At 37.1% G+C, this 22,431-nt stretch overlaps 1 protein-coding gene across 1 annotated transcript in view; it reads right to left on the bottom strand.

Moving 5' to 3' along the window:
- Window positions 1–14,402: 14,402 nt before the first annotated feature.
- Window positions 14,403–22,431, bottom strand: part of efcab11 (EF-hand calcium binding domain 11) — a 79,156-nt gene continuing 71,127 nt past the window's right edge. Inside the window, exon 6 of the mRNA XM_073827624.1 lies at window positions 14,403–14,577. Within this exon, the coding sequence (XP_073683725.1) occupies window positions 14,472–14,577 (106 nt within the window). The 3' untranslated portion in view covers window positions 14,403–14,471. The remainder of the gene's footprint in view (window positions 14,578–22,431) is intronic.

Raw genomic sequence — 22,431 nt, 5'->3', positions numbered from 1 at the left:
TGCAAACAGGGATAAAAAGTACCCCATGCTCAAATTTAAATAAAATGCTGAATCTTTAATGTTCTGGGCCCATTTTTCTGCCAGAGATCCTAGACATCATGTTTAGATACATGGCATCATAGATTCTATCAAATACTAAGAGATAAAAAATCTTAACCTGACTGCCGCTGTTAGAAATCTTATAATGGGCTATTTTTAGATATTCCATCAGGACAATAAACCAAAACAAACACAAAAATGTTTGACAAAACCGTCCCAGTTCCCTGAACTGAAGAGGAGAAGCACCAACATGGAACTGGGAATCTGAAGGATCTGGAGAGATTCTGTATAAAGGGAATGGTCTCTGATCTCTTGTCAGGTGTTCTCCTAACTCTCCAGGGATTATAGGAGAAAATTCAGAGCTGTTTTCTTGGGAAAAGGACTTTGCAATAATTAAGTGCCAATAAATGAGAAAAACATTTATTTCGTAAAGAGACCCCCCCACACACACTTTTTATCTTTTTACTTCAATTAAAGATTAGAATTTTCTTTTTTTTTAAATGAGAGATCAAAAGGATAAACAATGCAGATTTATTTCCATAGCTGCCTTTGCTCATATTTACCAAGGGTGCCAATATTTGTGGAGGGCACTGTAGCTATCCTTCAAAGTTGTTAATGAAAAAAGTGCATGATAAATAAAGATATTGTCTCTCAAAAGAAAAAGTGGATTCTGAAGCGCCTTAAGTCATATTTTCAAATCTTCTACCTGTTACTTATACGTCACTCAGTAAAACATTAGCGTAATCTCCACCTACCAGCAAAATACGAACACTCTGACCTGCCCACAAACACTACACATTACTTTGTTTAATAATAAAGAACGTAGACATATTTTGGTTTACATACTGTATTGTTTTAATCAGTTAGTCATGTTAGCACTCAGCTAATGTACCATTATTGTTTTGTACAGTGTTTACAGTTTAGCAGCAAAACTTCAGCTGTGGGCACGATTCGCTTGCATTGTATAGAAAGATCAATCACAACAGACTTGGCCAGCTGACCAATCAGAGCAGAGTAGGCTTATGGAAGGGAGGAGTTTACAGACTTTAAGCTCAAAACTGCTTCAAACGATTCGTTTCAAAATCATTGCAAAATGATTCCACTATTAAAAGTATATTCTGAGAAAATTACAAATATTTTCTGACTTTAGATGCATTTAAACCTGTTGTAGGACTCCAATACAATATTTAAAAAAAATCCTCAAGGACTAAATAAAAACTTTTTAGACTAGAAAATGTGAACTTACCATACTGTAGGCTGATCATATATCACTGAGCGAGAGCATCTGCTTTTCTTCATCAGATCCGCATGACTTCAACTGGCAGTAATCAAACCTTTAGGAGTCATTTAAATGCAATGGGTGAAAAATAATTAACAGGTGTTTGCATGTATTTAAAGCTCGTGAGAGTAGCAGAATTTAAACGTCAAAGGTTGACAGCACATACATTATACATTAGCCACAGGTGGAAAATCAAATGCGCTGAAAAAAATCAGTGCCATTTAATAAATATCTGCACAAAATTGAAAATCTAATTGAATCTGTGTGCGCGTGTCATGCGGGATTCGCTTTGACACACTCCGCTGCATGTTCCCTGATAAAACATTAATGAGAGGAACGCACAACATTTATAATGTTTGCCTCGCACCCTGATCATAACATTACCAAGACATAATTTCATATTTTTACTGAAACATTTCAGAAAAGTTACTCATTGAGCTCAGGCCTGTCGAAACATGCAGGAGATAATGTGTGTGTTGTTTTTTTTAACCCAAATGCTGGGTTCAACCTGTTGGGTCATTTTATTGGGTTGTTTTTAATAATTATACCCAGGTGCTGGGTAGTTTTTCTGCAACTAAGTTGCTTGGTCATTTTTAATGCTGGGTTATTTTTTTCGACCCAACCGTGGGCTTTTTCAGTCCTCTACAGGAGAGAGCAATTCTCAGTGCTGCTGATTTGGTGCTCTTCTTCAGCGAAATAAAGTTTTGTATACATTTTATTTTATTTATAAAGTCTTTACTGTGCTGTAAATTATATTATTTTATGCAACACAACATACAAGGATGAGATGCCAGTCAGCTGCATTTTTTTGCATGATGGAACTGATTTTATTTGTTATAACACAGAATTTAATTTAATTTGATGTTAAAATATGTTCTCTAATCTCAGTACTATTTGTTTAAAGGCAGGTTATGGATTCAGTCACGGCATTTTTCAGCTACAAGTGAAACGCAAATTCGCAGTTCCCTCTGAGAAGAGCAGCCCACCACCGGCTCAGACTTCGGCGGCATGAGAATCAGCACTATTTCGTTGAAAAGTGATTACAGAGAACGGTTGCATACACTTAAAGTAAACTGCTACTTTTAAATGTTACATTTAACTCAACTAGCTTTGTCAAAATAACCCAGAATGTGTTCTGTTCAATATTTACCCAGCGCTGGGTTGCCAAATAACCCAAGTTGGGTTGTTTTTAACCCAGCATTTTAAATCTAAAAGCACTATTTCTGTGGAAATCAAACCTTCTCTTGACAGAAATCAGTTTCCATAAATAAAAAAATGGGTTAAAAACAACCCAACTTAACAGGCTTAATCCAGCTATTGGGTAAAAAAAATAAATAATAATAATTACCCAATAAAAATGACCCAGCAGCTTAGTTACAGAAAAACTACCCAGCACCTAGGTAAAAATATTAAAAACAACCCAAATTAAATGACCCAGCAGGCTGAACCCAGCATTTGGGTTAAAAAAAATAAATAACCCAGCATTTTTTAGAGTGTAGTACATTAATCATGGAAATAAAGTTATTTTAAAATGACAGAAAAAGTAATTAAAATGACTGCTGGAACGTGATCCAGGACTGATTTATTATGATTTTACATTAAAAACAATAACTTGTAGAACTTGCAAATGTAGAATTGTAGTGGATAGATAGAGTAGTACAGTGATTTTTTTTACTTCTAGCTGCCAAAATCAATAATTATGTTCATCTGTATAGATAAACAGAGAAAGACAGAAAGACAGAGAGACAGATAGATAGATAGATAGATAGATAGATAGATAGATAGATAGATAGATAGATAGATAGATAGATAGATAGATAGATAGATAGATAGATAGATAGATAGATAGATGTAGGTTCATATTCATTGGGTAATCGATAGACAAGCAAAACAAATAAATTGCAGCTTACCCCAGTATATTGGAAAACTATATTTTCTTCCTTCCTCCGGGGAGTTCTCATCAGATTTGCTGCAAGATATGTATTTTCTGTAACCAGTCACATCATATTAGTCAGCACGGCCTTAACAGGACTCTACCTTCTCTAGTATCCAGCTCTCTCCAATTTATGATTCATTCATGCCTGAGGCAAAGGCAAAGGAACTAGTTTCTTTAAAAGTGGGCCAGAAGCGTGGGGCCAGCGTGAAGCCGCTCTCCAAATGAAGCCCTCTCTGAAAACACAGAAAGAGAGAAGGGGATTACAGACACAATACTCTGCCATGTTCTCCGTAGTCAAAACTCCCAAGGGTCTGCTTGAGTCCTCACAAAAGCATTGATCTCTCTTTATTGATCGACTTTATGTGCCACTTTTCCTCCTCCTGCTCCCCTCCATCTTTTTGTTTTCTCAGTGTCACCCTGTATGCTCGCCGTGCCAAGTGAGAACTCCAGCTCTGTTTGTAAAGGCCTTGGAGTGCCGTTCGTTTTCTTCTTGTGCTTGAAACCCTTTGAGCTAAGAACTCAGCTCCAGGTAATTGCCTCTTAGATCAGTGAACACGAGTGCTTATTCCTCAGGTTTGAAATATTGAGTGGCTAATTTGATGCTGGTTGATGAGTCGATTGAAATGCATAAAGGTGCGTTGGTAAAATGACGTCAGGATAATGCAGAGCGGAATGTGTAGAATCAATGTGGTGACAGTCTGATTGCCCTCAATGAACCTTCCTGGTCATTTATTACAGGGGTTTCTTCCTGGTGTATATGATTAATTACCGCTCTCAAATGAATGAACTCTGCTGCTTCATTCTTTTGAACGCATGAACAGTTCCTTTAGAGTTTAGATCTTGAATACAGTTGAAGTCAAAAGTTTACATACACCTTGTAGAATCTGCAAAATGTTAATTATTTTACCAAAATGCATGTTATTTTTTTATTTAGTACTGACCTGAATAAGATATTTCACATAAAAAAAAACGTTTACATATAGTCCACAAAATAAAATAATAGTTGAATTCATAAAAATGACCCAGTGCAAAAGTTTGCATATGCTTAATTCTTAATACTGTGTTGTTACCTGAATGATCCACAGCTGTTTTTTTAGTGATAGTTGTTCTTGAATCCCTTGTTTGTCCTGAACAGTTAAACTGCCAGCTGTTCTTCAGAAAAATCCTTCAGGTCCCACAAATTCTATGGTTTTTCAGCATTTTTGTGTATTTGAACACCTTTCCAACAATGCCTATATGATTTTGACAACTGAAGGACTCATAGTCAACTATTACAGAAGGTTCAAATGCTCACTGATGTTTGAGAAGGAAACATGATGCATTAAAAGCCAGGGGTGTAAACTTTTGAACAGAATGAAGATATGTACATTTTTCTTCACCCCTTGGCTCTTAATGCATCGCGTTCCCTTTTGGAGCATCAGTGAGCTTTTGAACCTTTTGTAATAGTTCCATATGAGTCCCTCAGTTGTCCTTAGATGGTTAAAATACACAAAAAATGGAAAAACTAAAGAATTTGTGGGACCTGAAGTATTTTCTGAAAAACAGTGGGCAGTTTAACTGTTCAGGACAAACAAGGGACTCATGAACAACTATCACTAAACACAAAAAACACAGCTGTGGATCATTCAGGTAACAACACAGTATTAAGAATCAAGTGTCTGTAAACTTTTGAACAGGGTAATATTTTATAAATTTAAGTATTATTTTCTCTTGTGGACTATATGTAAACGTCTTTTATGTGAAATATCTTATTTACGTCAATACTATATAAAAAAAATAAATAACATGCATTTTGTATGATCCCTTTTATTTTGATAAAATAATTAACATTTTGCAGATTCTGCAAGGTGTATGTAAATTTTTGACTTCAACTATATGTGATTTCCATTACAGAAAAACTTACAACTGATGCATTTGAAAAGGCCACAAAACTCCAATTTTGATTTCAACAATGAAGTATGCATGTTGACTTACTTGTTATTATTGCTCTCTGCAGCTGTGCCATAAATAAACATGACCTTCTTCCAACGGACTGGCTGTCTACTTTTCCTAAATAGTCTGTGTATTTGTCTGTGTCCCCATTTTATCAATGTCAATAATAAGTCGTGAGCTGGTTAATCTTCCAGCTTGGCTTGAACGCTGATGTTGGTCATTAGTAAGCTCATGTGCCATGAATCACAAACTAGTGGACAGACCGCACAGGGACAAGCAGAGTGAATTGATGAGAGATGCATCTGGTCTGTTTGTCCCATTCAGACAGACCCGTTGAGCATTACCATACGCAACCTGTTGAGGGAAACAGAACTAACATGCAGTGCGGCTTACCAGGGCTCTGCAGTGCAACCACAATTACCAATTGTTTCACTAGATAAGACCCTTATTCCTTGGCTGGGAAGGTGTAGAGCCCTTTGAAGCTACATTGAAACAGCAATTTGGACCTTAAACCTATTGGCTTCCATTGAAGTCCACTATATGGAGAAAAATCCTGGAATCTTTTCCTCAAAAACCATAATTTCTTTTCGACTGAAGAAAGAAATACATGAACTTTTGCTCTTCAGTTGCAATTCTGGACGATCTAACAAAAAATGTCCATCTATTTCTACTAAAAACGCAAAAAGGATCCCCAAAATAGTATCACATTCTATTTTAAAATCTACATGTGTTAGCCATTTGTCCACGATGCTGAGAAAATGAATGCATGAATCAATAAACAAGCACTTCGAATGCATCATATTCGGATAATACATTTCCTGATGAGCTTTAACACATTAGTGCAGAAACAGAAAAGCCTTGTTGAAACATAATTATTTAATGTTTGCGCAATAATGAATCAAAGGCGGTGAAACAGAACAGCACCTTTAAACATAATACAGTGATAAGAGGCTCTTCAGTGGCTGCCAGTGTGATATTTACACAAGCTAATTGAGCCAAACCCTCTGTGATACAGTAATATGGGCTTCAGCTCTGTTTGCACATATAATTAGAGTTCAGAGACTCCGCGCCCAGCCACCAAGGCATGAAGTAAAACGAATCTTGAGGGGTGCACGAAGGCCACATTTGTTGCATTCAACACCACATACAGTCTTTACACTATCAGGTTCATGAGAAAGTGGATTAAATGTTTCATTTCAGAGCCCTTGTGAGATCAAGGTCTTCCTACGGTACAAAAAAACATAATATTCTCAATTAATATATTAATATATTACGTTAAGTGCCTTCATTAAAGTGACTTCAGAGAGTAATTGCATCATTAATGTGACTTCAAAGACTAATCAGCGGTAAATTTCTAATTTACTAATGATGCATGTGCCGTTTCTATAAGGCAGATCCATTCATTTTTACACCACGCACCTGACGGATTGTGTATTTTACCTTGGAAATCTTACTATCCTGTTGCCAACACTACTGTTCAAGGACTAGTTCACTTCCAGAATAAGTATTTCCTGATAATTTACTCAACCTCATGTCATCCAAGATGTTCTTGTCCTAATTTCGTCACTCAGAAGAAATTAACGTTTTTGAGGAAAACATTCCAGGATTTCATCAATACATGCTTTAAAATGTTCTTCACAGCAATGCCATAGAAGAACCATTTTTGGTTCCACAAAGAACCATTCAGTCAAAATCTCTTTCCTACCTTTTTATAATCTGAGGAACCTTCTTTCTCCAAAAAGAACCTTTTGAGAAACAGAAAGGTTTAAAGTTTAAATGTTAAAGGTTCTTTATGGAACCATTTAGACAAAAATGTTCCTCTATGGCATCGTGAAGCACCTTTATTTTTAAGAATGTATAGTGGACTTTCAATGCAGCTTCAAAGGGCTCTACCCGATCCCAGCCGAGGAATAAGGGTCTTAACTAGCGAAATGATCAGTCATTTTCTAAAAAAAAATACAAATTTATATACTTTTTAACCACAAATGCTCGTCTTGCACCAGTCCGACCTCACGCATTACGCGGTCATGTTGGAAAGATCACGAATGACGTACACGGAAGTACGCTAGAGCTAGTGCAAGTCTTTATTTATTTATTTTTTTAAGAAAATGACCGATCGTTTGACTAGGTAAGACTCTTATTCCTTGGCTGGGAGCCCGTTTAGAGCCCTTTGAAGCTGCATTGAAACTGCAATTTGGACCTTCAACCAGTTGGAAACCACTGAAGTCCGCTTTATGGAGAAAAACCCTGGAATGTCAAAAATCTTAATTTCTTTTTGACTGAAGAAGGAAAGACATGAACATCTTGGATGGCATTAGGGATGAGTAAATGATCAGAAAATTGTCATTCTGGAAGTGAACTAATCCTTTAACATCAACACAGCAACATCGGTTTAGTTGAATTTAATGCAGGACTATCTGTTTGTCCAATGGCAGGAGTTGGTATTCGAGAAACCTGTTCAAAAACATATTTGTCATTTTATTGCAATTCCATTTGGAAACACCAGCGGCAAAGCAAGTGAAACATTTATCTGGATATAAAGGTTTCGAAGATCTGTTGGATTTCCTGAACCCATATAAAGTCTATTGAAGTGGCACATAAAATAAGGGGAAAAATCAATTGAAACAACCCTTCAAACCGAAGATGTAAATCAGTCTCATTCCATCCATGCAGCGGTTTCATACTTCATTAAGCTAATACACAAATAAACGAAGAACACGTCTTTAATTTTTGAACGTGATGAGTGATCTAGGGTGCCGTGAGGAGGCGTCGCGTCTGTTTCGTCAGTTCGTCGGAGTTCTGAGTAAATCACCCATCATTTTTCATCCATTCTCTCCATTACGTTTGGGCTCTTGTGTGGCTAAACACAGCTTAAGGGAAAGAAATGGAGGAAAGTATCTATAAATCATGTTTAATAGGCCCCCCATAAGGAAATCAATATGCTCATAGCGCCTTGGAATGTGCCTTCACCGTCGGCATTTATCAGTGACTGTCAGCCTTTACAAAAACTAGCTCGAAGCAGATATTTTTATACGTTTAACCCCACTTCAGATGGCAGCCAACCTAAGGGAAAATTGAGAATTTATAATTCTCAATCTTAATCACTCAGATTAAATAGATTTATCACAGACATAATCTCAGATTAGAAAGCAAGGTTTAAAATATGTCCTTACCTCTCACTTGGTCACTAAGACTACTTTGAGGAGTATATTTGCTGTATAAAATGTTTTTTCTTGTTCCCTTTTGATACAAAATAGAGACGAACATGAAACGATGAAGAAATATGAGAAAAACCTGACAAGATAGATGCTAACTTGCATCCTTCACATGAACGCCTTGGTTCAAAGCACCTTCCAGGCAGGGTTGCCAGGTTTTCAGAACAAAACTTACCCAATTGCTACTCAAAACTAGCCCAATCACTTTTTTGAGTGGATCATCGCGTTCCAAGGGTTAAATTACACGTTTTTTGTCTGGTAAAATTCCCATTCCAAGTGGCTAAATATCACATTTTTTGGGTTGCTTTAACCCACAGACATGAAAAACAACACACAGCAACAATAGCTGCATTTCCATTACCCTTTTTAAATTGCGCTAATTGAAATTGCGAATTAAAAATATGCCTAATGGAAATGCATCAATTGTGCAAAAACTCCCATATTTACGCTTGCATGAGGTGGCTTTTCAGGCAATTCGAAAAAGGAATATTTCGCAAAACAGCAATGGAAATATTTTTTCGCATTTACAGGTCACATTCGATTAAATATAGCCAAAATCCCACAAAAATCTTATCGTGAGAGGAAAAAATTACGCTTCAGTCGCATAACATCAGTTAATGGAAACGCCGTCATTTCGCAATACTTTTTAATCAACATTTATAAAATAGCGCCAATGTTTTGCTCAAATCTGTAATGGAAATGAAGCTAGTTTAAAAGTAGTCCAATTACGTGGGAAAAACGCGGACTTGGCGACACTTCTTCCAGGTCAACTGTTAAGCCACAGATCCAATGTTTTTATTATAAAGTGCATATGTAACCACGGACCACAAAACCAATCATAAGGGTCCATTTTTTGGATTAATTTAAAGATTTATACATCATGCTGAATAAATAAGCTTTCAAGTGATGTATGGTTTGTTAGGATAGGACAATATTTGTCTGAGATACAACTATTTGAAAATCTAGAATCTGAGGGTGCCATAAAATCTAAATATTGAGAAAAAAGTTTGGAAAAAGTTGCCCAAATAAAGTTCTTAGCAAATCTGTAATGAAAACGTAGCTAGTGTAAAAGTAGTCCAATTACATGTGAAAAATGCGGACTTGGCAACACTGCTTCCAGGTCAACTGTTAAGCCACAGATTCAATGTTTTTTATTATAAAGTACATATGTAACCATAGACCACAAAACTGAAGATGTATACATCATGCTGAATAAATAAGCTTTCAATTGATGTATGGTTTGTTAGGATAGGACAATATTTGTCTGAAATACGACTATTTGAAAAACTGGAATCTAAGGGTGCAAAAAAAAAAATCTAAATATTCAGATAATTGCCTTTAAAGTTGTCCAAATAAATTTCAATGCATATTAATAATCAAAAATTAGGTTTTGATATATTTACGGTAGGAAATTTACAAAATCTCTTCATTGAACATGATCTTCACTTAATATCCTAATGATTTTTGGTATAAAAGAAAAATCTATAATTTTGACCCATACAGTTTTAGCTATTCCTACAAATATACCCATGCAACTGAATTTGTGGTCCAGGGTCACATATTTGCCCACTAAACCCTCAAAAATACCAGTAACACTGAGCTTCTAGACCATCTGTGCAGTCTCCTATTCAAACACACTCCCCATAAATTTTCTCTCCAGACTTTGTTTTAAAGAGCGTCATGTTAACAATGACTTTCAGTAGCAGCGGTGACAACAGCACGAACAAGCTGCTCGTGACAGGTCTGCTCAGACCGAACTACACAAGAACCCTGCAAAGACGTCACTGACGGACTGAAACAGAGCTTCTCGTCTTCCGTAGATAGAGCGCTCTGTGGCAACGCTCTCTTTCTGCTAGCAGGTTGAGCGCAGAGCAAGGTCCCTCATTTGTATCTGCCAGTCCTGATTAATGATATTTCATCCTTACCATGTTCGCTTGTTCTTTTTTTTTTTCAACCCCCAACTTGCTCTCCTCGTTTCTCTCTCATGCTCACTTCAATACGGATGCACAAAGTTAGTACAAGCAGGTCTTATTGATGATACCTAGGCATATGGTGCTTCTAAACAGCGCTATGACACATGCAGACCTACACATGCGGAAACACATGTGCACATTGTATTGAACGAGGATAAAAGATCTAATAAAAGTGAGGTGATTGCACTTCTCGGTCACGCTCCTGGAGAAAAACAGGAAGGATGGCATGTCAGTGCAGTAATTAAAACAGCTAATCAATATAAATATCTGAGAATTTGGGGCATTTTGACTATAGAAGTCTATTTAAATTAGGGGTGTCATAATATATACTGTTTAAAAAAAAAGAAAAAAAGCAGTGTTATCATGTTACTCGTACACAATGTTAATGCTGTAAATAATCCAGTGTCTGGTTGACACTTCAACATAATAGGTGGCGATAATGCACATTAATGCTGGATGCCAACCAAGATTGACTACTGACTTGCCAATGTGGGAGTGTTTTGGATTCTGTAAGAAAGACAGTCTGCAGGAACTGCCACTCAGCATTGTTATTTTTGTATTCTGTATTGTATTTGAGTGATTCACTGGCTTAATAAATTTGGTTGGTAACACTAATAATGTTTTTTTTTTTTCTCGTGATTTCTGTAGATATCATTTTTTAATATTGCACATGCTCATTTCTATGGAAACCTATCCTCAGAATTGAGATATAAACTCATAATTACAAGTCAGAATTGCATGTTATAAACTCAGAACTGTCACAATTCTGACATTTTTCCTTGCAATTGAAAGTTTACATCTCACAATTCTGATTTTTTTTTCTCAAAATTCCAATACAAACATGCAATTCTGACTTTTTCTCAAAATTCTGAGATATAAACTCACAATTGCAAGACATAATCTCACAATGATGAGATATTATTTCTGAGAACGTGAGTCTGTTTTCCCCCTCAAACTGGACTTTTTATGTCTACAATTCTGACTTTTTTCTCAAAATTGCGATACTAACACGCAATTCTGACTTTTTTTCTCAAAATTGTGAGATATAAGCTCGCAATTGCAAGTTAAATCAGAATTGCGAGACATAATCTCACAATTACGAGATATTATTTCAGAACTGCGAGATATAAGTTTGTTTTTCCCCTTCAAAACTGGACTTTATGTGAGTTTGTCTCGCAATTCTGACTTTTTTCTCAAAATTGTGATACAAATTCGCAATTATGACTTTTTTTTCAGAATTGTGAGATATAAACTCGCAATTCCGAGTTATAAAGTCAGAAATGCTAGACATAAACTCAACATTATGAGATATTTAGTCATAACTGAGATTTAAACCTGGAATTCTGAGAATGTGAGCCCCCCCCCCCCCCATTTAAAATTGGACTTTTTAATTGTGTGTTTAATGTCTTACAATTCTGACTATAACTCGGGATTGCAAGTTTACATCTCGCAATTTTCATTTTTTTTCTCAGAACTGTGAAACATAAACTCACAATTGCGAGTAATAATGTCAGAAGTGCAAGACATAAAATCATAATTACAAATATTAAGTCAGAATTGCGAGATATAAACTCACAATTCTGAGAATGTGAGTCTGTTTTCCCCCTCAATACTGGACTTTATGTGACCTTATGTCTCGCAATTCTGACTTTTTTCTCAAAATTGCGAGACATAAACGGACAATTACGAGATATTAAATCTGAATTGAGATATAAACTCACAATTCTAAGAACCTGAGTCTATTTTCCCCCTCAAAACAGGACTTTATGTGAGTTTATGTCTGGCAATTCTGACTTTTTTCTCAAAATTGCAATACAAACTCGCAATTCTGACTTTTTTCTCAGAATTGTGAGATATAAACTCGCAATAGCGAATTATAAGGTCAAAATTATGAGATATTATGTCAGAATTGTGAGATATAAACTTGCAATTCTGAGAATGTGAGTCCCCCCCCCCCCCCCCTTAAAATTGGACTTTATAATTGTGAGTTTATGTCTCGCAATTCTGACTAGAACTCGAGATGGCGAGTTTACATCTCACAAATGATTATTTTCCCTCTCAAAATTAGACTAATAATTCTTACATATCTTGCAATTCGGACTTTCTAACAGTTGTGAGTTTACATCTTGCAATCTTACATCTTTTCTCAAAATTGCAATAAAAACTTTTTATCTCCAAATTGCGAGCTATTAAGTCACAATTGTGAGTTATAAAGTCAGAATTTTGAGATATAACTGAGAATTTTGAGTTTATATCACGGAATTCTGAGTAAAAATGTTTATACCTTTGTTTTAATCAAACAATAAAAATAAATCTTTAGTCAATGTCAAAATATTTTTCATACTGTACATTATGTTGTGAAGCCTACATTCACTTTTAGCATTAATGATTTTTACTTTAGAATGTTTTAATTTTTATTATTTCTAATTTATTCATTAATGGCCGTAACATGAAAATTATTAACAGCTGATTGTATAGTAGTGACTCATTGCCGTACAGATCTCCCTCTAACCACAAAGTACCACCTAAAATGCTAAAATAAACCACAAAGTAAAAAATGAGGCTCCAATGTAACTTGATTACATATAATTGTAACTCACACTGATTGATCACCGCTGCATTGAGTATCTAAACTTAATAACCAGCACTGCATTCCAACAAACACACCTCTTTCAGAGGCTTTTTTTCATTTGCTCCACGCTCTTTGATTTCAGCCAGACCATGTTAAATATCATGCATTCTCTTCCTGGGTGAATGTTGAATTATTTGCAAATACGTTTGGTCTTGTCCATAACTGTCAATTGTTGAATTCCTTTTCTCGCTATCAGCTCATAGCAGCTCCGTGGCATGAAAACGAATGAGAAAAATAGAAAGCTATCCTCGTCGGCAGAAAAAGAGCTACCGAGAACACAATAGAACACGGTCTATTCCCTCAAACGGCTGGCATAAACAACAGGCACACAATGTGTTAATCTACGGCTCTTTGCACTGTTGGCAAGGCTTAGATTGAAGCCACGTCGCAAGACAGCACTACCTTCTTTCCTCGCACGGGTTTGGCTCACGGCGTCGCACGCTCTCTCCCACAGCACAATACGACAACTAAACTGGGGGATTGGTTTAATCGAGTTTCAAAGAGGAAGGTGAAGATTAAACTAGCGCCTCTCTGTTTATATTTGAACAGCGGGCCATTCACGAAAATGAACCTATGAGTGGATTAAGCACGTATTTGATTAAAACTGTATTTGATTATTTTCCTCCAAGGCCATTTCCTTACTTGATGCCTCCTGAGCCCCCTGATGGATTGTGGATAGAGCGAGTTTTATGTCATACAGATGAAGACTCAGGACTGATTACAAAAACAAATTAATCTTTATTCAGATGGGAGTGCAGCAAATCTCTCGAAACACAAACAAGTATTTACAGTTCCATAATCGCATGTAACAAGACGAGTCGCATAAAATCCTCCCCGAACGAGTACGCTGGGGCTTTTTAATATATGTCGCTAGCAGGGAGTTGTGCAAAAACAGAATCAGAATGTGATAGTTAATATTCAATTTTATGGCAACCTGCCTGTTTTGCAGATGGAAATTGAACGGGGAAGGAGAATTGTAAAGATCCGACCCCTCACTTCCCATAAAATGGGGTGACAGAACTCACAGGATTCATTTTAAGAGGCACAGAGTACAAAATATCAGAAGGCTGGGACGGGAATATTGTTCCCGCACCTAGTGAAGTACACCCTGAGAGGCTGGGTTAAATTTAATGTAGTTTGTAAGGCTAGCACACAATAGAAATGTGTGCTTCTCTATTACATGGTGCAGCCTCAGTCCAAATGAATCGATGCAACATCAAAACTCATCATCAAACCCAAGTGTCAACCATTTGGAGGTTACTCTGTCTTTTCAACAGACAAGGCCAAATGGTGTTCTCCAAATTGCTAACAATTATCTATTGGAGAGTCAATGTGAACACTGGACTGTCAAAGCTTTAAATTAAAAGCCAAAAGGAGGGGAAAAAAACTCACTGGGTTGTGAATACATGTTGTTTTATGGGAGATCTAGGTGTGTGTATTCTTCACAGAAACCGTTTCCAGACTCTTATCTTGTGGCTCCTGTGGAGCTGCAGATGTTTGCCAAACCATAGTTGATAACATTTTCAAAGTCCTTGAAGCTGATATGACCATCAGAATCCTGATCTGCAAGCCTGTAAAATTGAATAAATGAACAACAAATAAATTTGTTAATGTTCACGTATAAACAAATAACAATAGCAGAGTAAGATGGAGGAAGATGCCTCTATTAAGAACAGTATCCAAACTATCTTATGTGTTTAGCATGTACAAGATGATAATGTATGATACATTATGTTATTAAAGAAAAAAGAAGTTAGGTAAAAGTCTATATTTCTCATTAAAAGTATGCAATGGTAGCATAAATTCAGATTACATGATGCCACTCAATTGGACTATACACTTTAAAGGGTTCTTCAAGCGATGCAGTCAAAGGTCATTTAAAGAACCACCTCTTTCTTACCTTTTTATAATCTGAAGAACCTTCTTTCGCACAAAGAAAACCTTTTGTGAAACAGAAAGGTTCTTGAGATGTTAATGGCTGTTTATGGAACCATTCTATGGCATCATGAAGCACCTTTATTTTTAAGAGTGTAGATTACAATAAATTATGGAGTTGTTTGAGTTTTAAACGTGCATCTAATGCAAAATAATTATTCATTAATAACTTGATGAATTATAATAATTAAATTAAATAATTAAAACACCTACAACAACTTACCAGTGGTGACAATATTTTTTTAGTATTATATATGTAACATATAATTAATCATGCAATATTCAGCATTAAGTTAATTCACAGATATAATTTTAGATAGAATAAATGAAATAATGGTGTTCAAAAGATTAAAGATTGAGTGAAAGGAGCAAAACTGCAATTTAGATCTTCAACCCGTTGTCTCCCATTGAAGACCACTATATAGAAAAAAATCCTGGAATGTTTTCCTCAAAAACCTTAATTTATTTTCGACTGAAGAAAGAAAGACATGAACATCTTGGATAACATGGGGGTGAATAAATTAGCAGGACATTTTTATTCTGGTTAAATTAACGAATCATTTAATATTTAGACTATGGTCATCTTACTCTTCTCTATATCTTCCACCATCTTACCCTACAACTTTTTAAGTCAAATCAATACAAGACATTTAACAGCATCCTGTAGATAAAGAAAACATGTAGGATCTGATTAGTTTGTACATTTGAAAAGCATTCAGTCTAAAGCTGAATTTCTGAAGGGATTCATAAAAGAAGGAGTGAGGGCAAAGTGCTCTGTAAAATTAAGCCAGAAGTCTGAAAAGCTATTGAATATCTGTCAGTGTCTGATATAAACTTAAACTGAATAGGAGGAGAGTAAGGCCCTGATCACACCGAACGCGTTTTTGCAGTTGGAGGCGCCTCTTTTGAATGGTTTTCTGTTGGCAGTGAGCGTTCTGCGCGCTGCTTATGCGCCCCGGGCGCCTCGCGTTTTCGCCGCCTGCTGCGCCTCGTGTTTTTGCAGGAGCGCTCTGAGCGCCTGAAGTTGAAAAAAAATCAACTCTGAGCGGAAAAACGCCCAACGTCATTCGCGTTCTTTTCCATTGTCCAATCGAATGAATGGAGAGGCGGGCCTTCTGTTGTGGTAACGAAAGTTTACCGTTGCTTAAAAAGTCCGGAGACTGCAAGAAATGGAGGAGAAACCTTTGGTGTCTGTCGTGGGTAACCCGGAGCTGTATTTTTTAGGGTTTCTGCCAGTATGACAGTTTACTTAACAGCAAAAAACTAAGATTTTAGAGCGCTCGTGCTATAATCCTTTGGTTTGACTGACAGGACAGCTGTTTTGGTCATTGCTTAGCAACATAAAAAAATGCAGCACACTGCTCTTTTATTAAAAGTCACCAAAAAAGGCAGTGCTGTGCGCCTCGCGTTTTTAGAACTAAAAGACGCGTTCGGTGTGATCGGGGCCTAAGTAATATGCAATGCTTCAGCGCTCTCACTCAAATTTGACATGACATCCTTTCTTTGATCTATATCCCAGGCACTTCATCACTAACACGGCCCGCAATAGTATTCCGTTTGAAATGGACTAATGCTGTTGATGCAATCTGATAATCCATAAAAGTGATAACAAATGAGTTGCATGAACGTCTTCTGGTTTAGCAGGTGTAGTCAAGTAGTGTTCATTTTGTCTTTTTTAATTTAGTCTTAGTCCTGTGTCAAATGTGACCTTGGATCACAAAACAAGTCATAAGGGTAAATTTTTTTAAACAGAGAATTATACATCATCTAAACAAAACATCTTCATGAAACATGATCTTTACTTAATATCCTAATGATTTTTGGCATAAAAGATCATTTTGACCCAATGTATGTTTGGACAAATATACCTGTGCTACTTATGACTGGTTTTGTGGTCCAGGGTCACAAATGTACTTTTTAGTTATCATATTTAGTCAACCTTGTTTAGATGGCTAAATGTCTGAGCAGTTTAGTACTTTAGTGAAAGTATTTTCGCTCAAAATTGTAATTGTAATGATTGTTGTCATTTGAGAAATTTATTTTTGCATTTTAGGTATTTCACTTTCACCAATAAGCACAAATCAATAGAATGTGGATTGTACCTCATATATGGTACTGATTTATTATAGACTATATTTTTTAAATTAATATGCAATCTGAAAAACTGGTATAATAAACAATAATTCCAAATTGCAAAAATGTTTCTTTGTTGAAACAACAGTCATTAAGCAAGTGCATTTATTCAGCAATCACAATTGCAAACAATATAGTCAAGATCTCATGACAGTACACAAACTGGCTAAATGACACTTTCATTTAAGCCAAACATCTCACGTGGAGATCACTAAACTCCAGCGTACTTGTTTGTCAGTGTCATTAAGCAAAACACCCAGTGGAAGACGTATTGTTTTCACAAAGCTCCTCTGATTTAAGGATTTAAACTCTTGATATCTGGCAACCGCACACATGAAAGCTTGCATAGTAGAGGCATGTACAGCAATCCGCAATAATAGAGGATTTGAACTTACGTCACAGTTTGGTCAGTTACCCAGACATGTGGCCATATTATATGTAAACAATAGCATGGATTGCATGGTTAATGTAGAATACGTTGTTTTGCTAATTTATGCCATCTAAACCATAGAAAAAATGTGTGGAAGCTGCTAAATCACATAGAGAAAGTCTTAGTAAGCAGGAAAGGGCTTAAAAAAAGACAAACTGAAGTTAATAGGTGGTAAAGATATGTACGAGCAGTATTAATTAAATTATTAGCCTAATATTTTACCTACCTGACCAGAAATTATAAGAACAAACACAAATGTTGTCAAGATTCTTGCCCTGGAAATCCTGATTCAGTTTGGCCAACCACAAACGCCTTTTGTTCCTCAGAAAGTTTTTGCACTCTTCTCCTTGATTTGTTAAAACTTTCGGCAGTCTATAGAACTCCAAATGTTTTTCCCAGTCCGACCGATTAGTACAGCCCAAAACACGACAATAATTGACCATTTTCAGCTGTGAAAAAACAGCAAAATTTGCGAGTTCCATTCAATTCAGTGGCACTGTTTACGTTCAGAGCCGCCAACATGGCCACTTGAACATGCATTGTAAAAACACTCTACATTTTTTATCTACATTCTACATTGTCACAGTTATCATTAATTGACCTTATTGTCATCTTGTCATTGTCTCATTTTAGTCATGGGAAAAAAGGTCATCAATTAACATTTTTTGCCACAGTTTTAGTTAACGAAATGAACACTATAGTCTATATGGGCCAACAAAGTTTAATAACTGTAAAGGCGGTTAATGTATCTCAGCTCTCAGATGTGAAATTGACTGATGTTCACTCTAACCTTCCAAGTAAGTGATGTCTGATTGACTTGAGTGAGTCTATGTCGGCCTTATTTCACTTCCTGGTGGTTGTCGTTCCCTGGACAGGTGGTGGATATGTGGAGAGCGGCTCATTTTCAGCTGACTGAGTCTTTTATCAGTCCTGAGGGGGAAGTCATGTGGCAGTAAGAGAAGCCTTGACTATAACTAAAGGTCTTATACCAAAGCCATGAATTTCAGGAAGTTCCAGCTTAAAAATTAAATAAGCTTTTCCAGCTGGAACGGTTACCAAAAAGTGACTGATACTCACAGTAAAAGCAAAGACAATGACGCACAAAAAAACAAGTACCATGGTTATAGCCTCGCACACATTTGTCTTTAAGTGCCAGTGTCCAATGACTGTCTCATCAGTCTGTGTCTTGGTTTGATGCTGCAACCAAGTGACTTGCAATTGTCCAGATCTATCACACACTTACAGCTTCAGAGAGCAAAGCGCTCCTCTTCTCTCTCAATGTAAGCGCACATTTCACATTGGCGAATGAGTCATTCGTGACATAACGAGCAGATAAAGACGGTGTGAGCAAATTGAATCGTGTCCGAGGAGCAGAGGAGGACATTACAGAGCAACGGGCTGACCATTTCTTCCTCTCAGTGCTCACTTCCTGTTTCAGAGATGAAATTAAAACAGTTATTCTGCAGGAGAGAGCTCCTTATTTCCTGCTTTTTGGCCATCCCTGGTTCAGCTGTTTATAGTCTACAGTGTATCACGCAAGTCTCCGAGCGCAGAATCAGATTGCAATCACGTAAAACTCATTAAGCGGATGTTTTTACCAAGACCGAGATTAATGCGGATAAAAACCGCCACAGGAAAACTGCTCCTCCAATTGCAGATGAGGAAGAGCAAACAGCAAACATAAGGGTAGAGATATAGAGGGAGCTGGAATTTTCCTGCTTCTCTCTCACTGGGGTGATTTCTCTATTACTCTCAACAGCAGACTGATCGTGTGCAAACACAGCAGATGTGAGGGAAATTTGGTAGCAACAGGGAGGAGAATTAAAACAACATTAAGCATCCAGCAACTGGAAAATCACACTTCCCTTTTCCATGCCGGTGACTCCCGTTCAAATGGAAGTGTAGCACGCATCTAATTAGATTCTAATGAAGTCCTCCCCATGGAGGAGGACCGTTGAGACATCAAGCATGCCCCTCTCCTGAGCCAGAAAGAAAGATGGCAAAGAGTGAGAACGACTGCCTCAAACTTCACATAGCTTTTGAACACCTGTGCTACTTTCACTGATTAAACGAATAAGGCAACATATCTCTCTTGCTAGCCCGCAATCAGGAGGTTGCAATTAAAGTGTGACAAGGTTGAGCATAATCACGTGTGAAGAGGATTGCGTGGACTGACAATCTAATTTATGTAGCAAAGCGGACCGATTTCTGCATTGCCATGTTTGATTGAGTGATGTGATATTAGAACTAAGGCTTTGCATCAAACAGACTGACAGGTTGTCATATGAGAGGGCACAGTGCTGGACATGGAGGGACCGTATAGTCTTCATGGTCTTTATCTCAGCGAGAAGAGACACATGAGTGATATTTTAGCTGTCCCTTCTTTCATGCGCTGCTAGTTGTAGTTAACGTAGCAGTGTCAATCAAAGCAGGTCCGTGTTGCAAAGCCCTTTCGGTGGAGTTTGTTGTTTGAATGAATGTACCAATTCTACAGCTGTGTAATGATATAGACTTTCTGATATAATCTGATTTTGATTCAATTCTCATTTCAATTTAATTCTGAATCAGTTGGGTAAGACTGTGTCCTAACCACACGCAACGCGACAAGAATCCAACGACAAGCAGTTTGGCTGCCAACACCAGATGTGGCAAAATCGCTAAAATATCACAGCCATTCAGAAGCGCAGAAGCACACAGCACTCCAAACGAAATTACAAGTTTATAATCTAATTCATATTTACATCAATAAAACTACATACTGAGTGACTGATCCCATCTTAGTCATGGAAAACACTTGTTAGTTCACACTGAGTTTGCAGTTTTAAAGGCACATATGTATGTTTTCGCTGCTAGAGGTTGCATATTCAAAACAAACAAAAAACAAAGGCATAATTTGATGACGGCTTTGGAATGTGGAATCATGGGAGTTGTCTTCATCCCCACAGTCTATAAAGTTTCTAAAATTTTAAATATGGATATTTTTCATACACAAATGCATCGATTCGCTTCAGAAGGCCTTTACTAACCCCTGGAGCTGCATGGAGTACTTTTTATGACGGATGGAACCACTTTATTGGACTTTAAATTCAACAGCCATTCACTGCCATTATGAAGTTTGGAGGAGCCAGGACATTTCTTCAATATTTATCTGGAAGAAGAAAGTCATATACACTTGGGATGGTTTGAGGGTGAGTAAATCATGGGGTATTTTCATTTTTGGGTGAACTATGCCTTTAAGCTTCCAACGCTGGTTGTTTCAACAGGGTTTTCTCTCAAAAGGTAGCCAACTACTCTAAAGAAGGGCTTGTTGGTCTCTAAACGGGTCTGCCGTTCCATGTGCACAGGTGTCTTCCTCCTCAGGCTCTTAACTGCTTGGGTGCTTATTAGCCTTCAGCCAGATATGAGGAATATCTTGGGGGCTGAGCGGCGATGAAGACTCATCGAAGCATGCAGATCCTCTAATTACCACATTGTCGTAGCTCGAATACCGTCGTAATCAGAATAATGGCGCATGGCTCGGGGATGTTGTTCTTATTACCACGCAGTGTGGCAGCTGTATCTGTGAACGCTCAGCTAATCAACTCAGCTGAGAATCTGCCAAGTCATCCGCCCAGGCCACAACTCCTACGAAACACTCACCGTGTGTGATCTGTGCCGCTTCTGATAACGCACCACAGAGGGGCGAGATGGAACCTGAGCGTAGCGGGCACGACGAGCCAGTCTTCTTAGTCACACAGGATTTGTGTTGGGACAGAAATCAGCATGGAATTGTGAGCGAGTGGGCAAGATTTGCTCGGCAGCAATGTGTTGGACGGCCATAAGTGAGATAAATATTGCCTAGACGATTCGTTTGTCTCACACCTCCGTGCCAGGATTCCCTGTGGAGGACACTGCAGCCTTCCCGGGAGATGGAAAGAGGCGGGTGATGACATCATCAGCATGGCCCACAGGAACAGGTGTATTCTTCTGATTGGTGTTCAGATGTTCTTTTTTTTCCTCTCTTTATTTATTTAATTTTGGAACAAGAGAAGATGGGGAGGAGAAGCATGGCAGACCGCGAGCGCTACTCTGTCACTGTCAAGAAAACGCACACTTTGCTCCGGTACTGACGCTGCATAAACCTGAAGGAAAAGATGCTCTATTGGCCTAACTTTTCTCTACACCAGCACAGTTTTTATTCTAAGACACAGAACAATATGAAAAGTGCTACGACAGGAGTTTTCAAACTTTGATGCAAACGACCCCAACATAAGTCATCTGTATAAGCATGAAAAGACACTGAAATTTTCAGTTTAATTCATTGCATTTGTACACCGCTTTTTACAATGAGTATCATTTCATAGCTTTTAGTACAGATTTGGCTTTTAAATCTACAACAGAATACAATAATCATGATTAGTCTCATGATTAATCATGATTAATTAATTACATTAACACACAATTTGACATTATATATAGTTTAGGTCAAAAGTTTACACCCCCCTTTCAGAATCTGCAAAATGTTAATTATTTTACCAAAATAAGAGGGATCATACAAAATGCATGTTATTGTTTATTTAGTACTGACATGAATACGATATTTTACATAAAAGATGTTTACATATATAGTTCACAAAGGAAATTTATAAATATAAATATATAAATATAATTGTTGGAAATAATTCAAATACACAAAAATGCTGGAAAACCAAAGGATTTGCGGGACCTGAAGAATTTTTTCTGAACAACAGCAGGCAGTTTAACTATTCTGGACAAACAAGGGACTCATGAACAACTATCAGTAAACAAAAAAAACACAGCTGTGGATCATTCAGGTAAGAACACAGTATTAAGAATCAAGTGTATGTAAACTTTTAAACTGGTTCATTTTTTATAAATTCAACTATTATTTTCTCTTGTAGACTATATGTAAACATCTTTTATGTAA

Source organism: Garra rufa, chromosome 21 (assembly GCF_049309525.1).
Source record: "Garra rufa chromosome 21, GarRuf1.0, whole genome shotgun sequence".
NCBI classification, from domain to species: domain Eukaryota; kingdom Metazoa; phylum Chordata; class Actinopteri; order Cypriniformes; family Cyprinidae; genus Garra; species Garra rufa.
Note: the sequence above shows the minus strand (reverse complement) of the source record. Positions and strands in the feature narration are given on the sequence as shown.